This window comes from Plectropomus leopardus, unplaced genomic scaffold (genome assembly GCF_008729295.1).
Source record: "Plectropomus leopardus isolate mb unplaced genomic scaffold, YSFRI_Pleo_2.0 unplaced_scaffold26959, whole genome shotgun sequence".
Classification (NCBI taxonomy): domain Eukaryota; kingdom Metazoa; phylum Chordata; class Actinopteri; order Perciformes; family Serranidae; genus Plectropomus; species Plectropomus leopardus.
Genome location: NW_024629333.1, coordinates 1 through 2,168, shown reverse-complemented (window position 1 = coordinate 2,168; position 2,168 = coordinate 1). Strand labels below are relative to the sequence as shown.

At 44.4% G+C, this 2,168-nt stretch overlaps 1 protein-coding gene across 1 annotated transcript; it reads right to left on the bottom strand.

The window, feature by feature from the left end:
- Positions 1-5: 5 nt before the first annotated feature.
- LOC121937637 (lethal(3)malignant brain tumor-like protein 1) lies at positions 6-957 on the bottom strand (the record flags this gene model as incomplete). Its single annotated transcript, XM_042480965.1, has 3 exons — positions 783-957; positions 251-313; positions 6-164 (listed from the first exon to the last, which is right to left on the bottom strand). Coding segments are annotated over exons 1-3 (336 nt in total), but the record flags the coding sequence as incomplete, so codon positions are not given.
- Positions 958-2,168: the final 1,211 nt, after the last annotated feature.

Genomic DNA, 2,168 nt, shown 5'->3' with positions numbered 1-2,168 from the left:
GATTGGCTCCTGTCCTCAGCGGCAGCGTGTGATTGGCTCCTGTCCTCGGCATGTTTGAACATGAGGATGGAGTTGTAGATTTTGAGGGCGGGGCCAAGTTTGATTGACATGATCCTGACGATGTCCCGTTGGGTGAGCAGCAGGAAGGCCCGCCCATCTATTTGCTGGACAGACAGAAGCAGGAACCAATCAGATCACAGCGTGTCAGTGGGAGGGGACTGAAGGGACAACAGCTGATTGGTTGTCTCACCTCGTCTCTGAACTGTTTGGCCTGTTCCTCACAGCCAGGGAGCGACTCCACGAAATCCGACACCTGCGCGCGCACACACACACACACACACACACACACACACACACACACACAGAGACTTCAGTATTTGCTCATTCATCCAAAAATATTGTTTCATTTTGATCATTTATATCCTTTTCTCCTTTTTTCCCCTCAAAACCTTTTTTTCTAACACACGGAGGAAGAACTTAGTCTAATTTATTATTATTGTTTTTTTTTATTTTTGTGTGTGTGTGTATGTGCATACATGCATGCACAAGTATGTGTGTGTGCTGACGACCCTTTTGTTCATTGACATCATGACTAAGTATAGCTTGCAGACACAGCGGAGGTCTGCAGACACAGCGGTCTGCAGACACAGCGGAAGTCTGCTATTTCAAAATGAAAAGTGGATTTGGACACACAGTGATGAGTCGTCAAAGACAGACACGTCAAACTAACACCTGTCTCTCTCCACCTGTCCTCCTGTCTGTCTCTGACCCGTCCTTCTCACCTGCTGGACGCTCCAGTGTTGGACGGTCTCGGCGTGGACTCCGGCGACACCCGGCAGCAGTTTGCGGTGCTGCTCCCAGCAGAGAGACAGGTCACGGCCGGGCTGCGCCGACATGGCTGACAGGAAGACAGACTGGTGGAGGGCAGCCTGCAGACTGGACTCTGCTGCAGGACAGAAAGACAGTTTGGACAGGCAGGTCAGACAGACAGGTTTTAAAATTGACAAAAAAATTTAAAGCAAAGAAAAGAATCAAAATAAAGAAAAATCATCCAAAGTTTTAATGGAAATACGCTTTCCAAACATATTTTCTTTAAAATCACCCAAAAACCCCCCAAAAAGGCCAAAATTGCCAAAATAAATTTTAGAGAAAAAGAAAATCACGAAATATCATATTCCCTTTGCCATGAAATTATGACTTTTTGTCTCATAAAATAACAATTTTGCTTCCGTATAAAATGGCAAATATATTATAAAAAATGTATGAGTTTCATTTATTTGTAAAACTATGACTTTATTCTTTATTTATTTCTGCTCTAATAAAAACAGTGACAGGAGCCGCAGAGAAACTGGATTTTCTTTAATTCTCCCTTTGCAAACACTCGCAGAAATTATGATAAAACGAATTTTGAATCTTGAAGCACACACTCAGTGGGAGAAGTTACCGCTCCTCGCCATCTGAGGTGACGATCACTAAATCTGCGGTTGCGGTGAATAAATCAATAAGCGGCCTGAGAGCGGAGCCAAGCCTGATCCCGAACCAGCGCAGAGTGTCTCAGTGAGCCCACAGACCAATCACTGGTCAAAGCCTGCAGTCCTCCAGGAGGGAAAAAAAACCTTCCATAAATACAGCAGTTACCACAGCGAGCTGTTTCCATGGAAACAGCCACTTCATCTGCCTGCTGTTTCCATGGAAACACACTCCGGAGAGGGAGGGGGAGAGAGAGAGAGAGAGAGAGAGAGGGAGGAAGCGTGTTAACGAGCAAAGCCGTGTTTTTATGTAAGTGACCTGGACACCTTAACATGATGTCATCACAGCGTCTCCATGGAAACCTGAACAGACCTGAGCACCTCAAGAGTCTCTGTCAGGTAATCGTGACATCATCACCAACACACCTGGACGCACCCCCAAGTTATATTCAAGACTTTTTAAGACCTTTTGAATTCCACCTGGAATGAAATTTAAGGCCAATTTCAAGGACATCTTGGAAAACATCTGAAGGATACAACAAAACATCTGTGTCGAATTTTTGCTCCAGAAATCATTATTTACCAGATACTTGTATTTAATGACACATTTTATGAATACTCACATTCACATGTGATCTGTGTGTGTACTGTACCTGCTCTAAAGGTGTACTGTTCCTTTAGTGAAGGTGTACTGTTCCT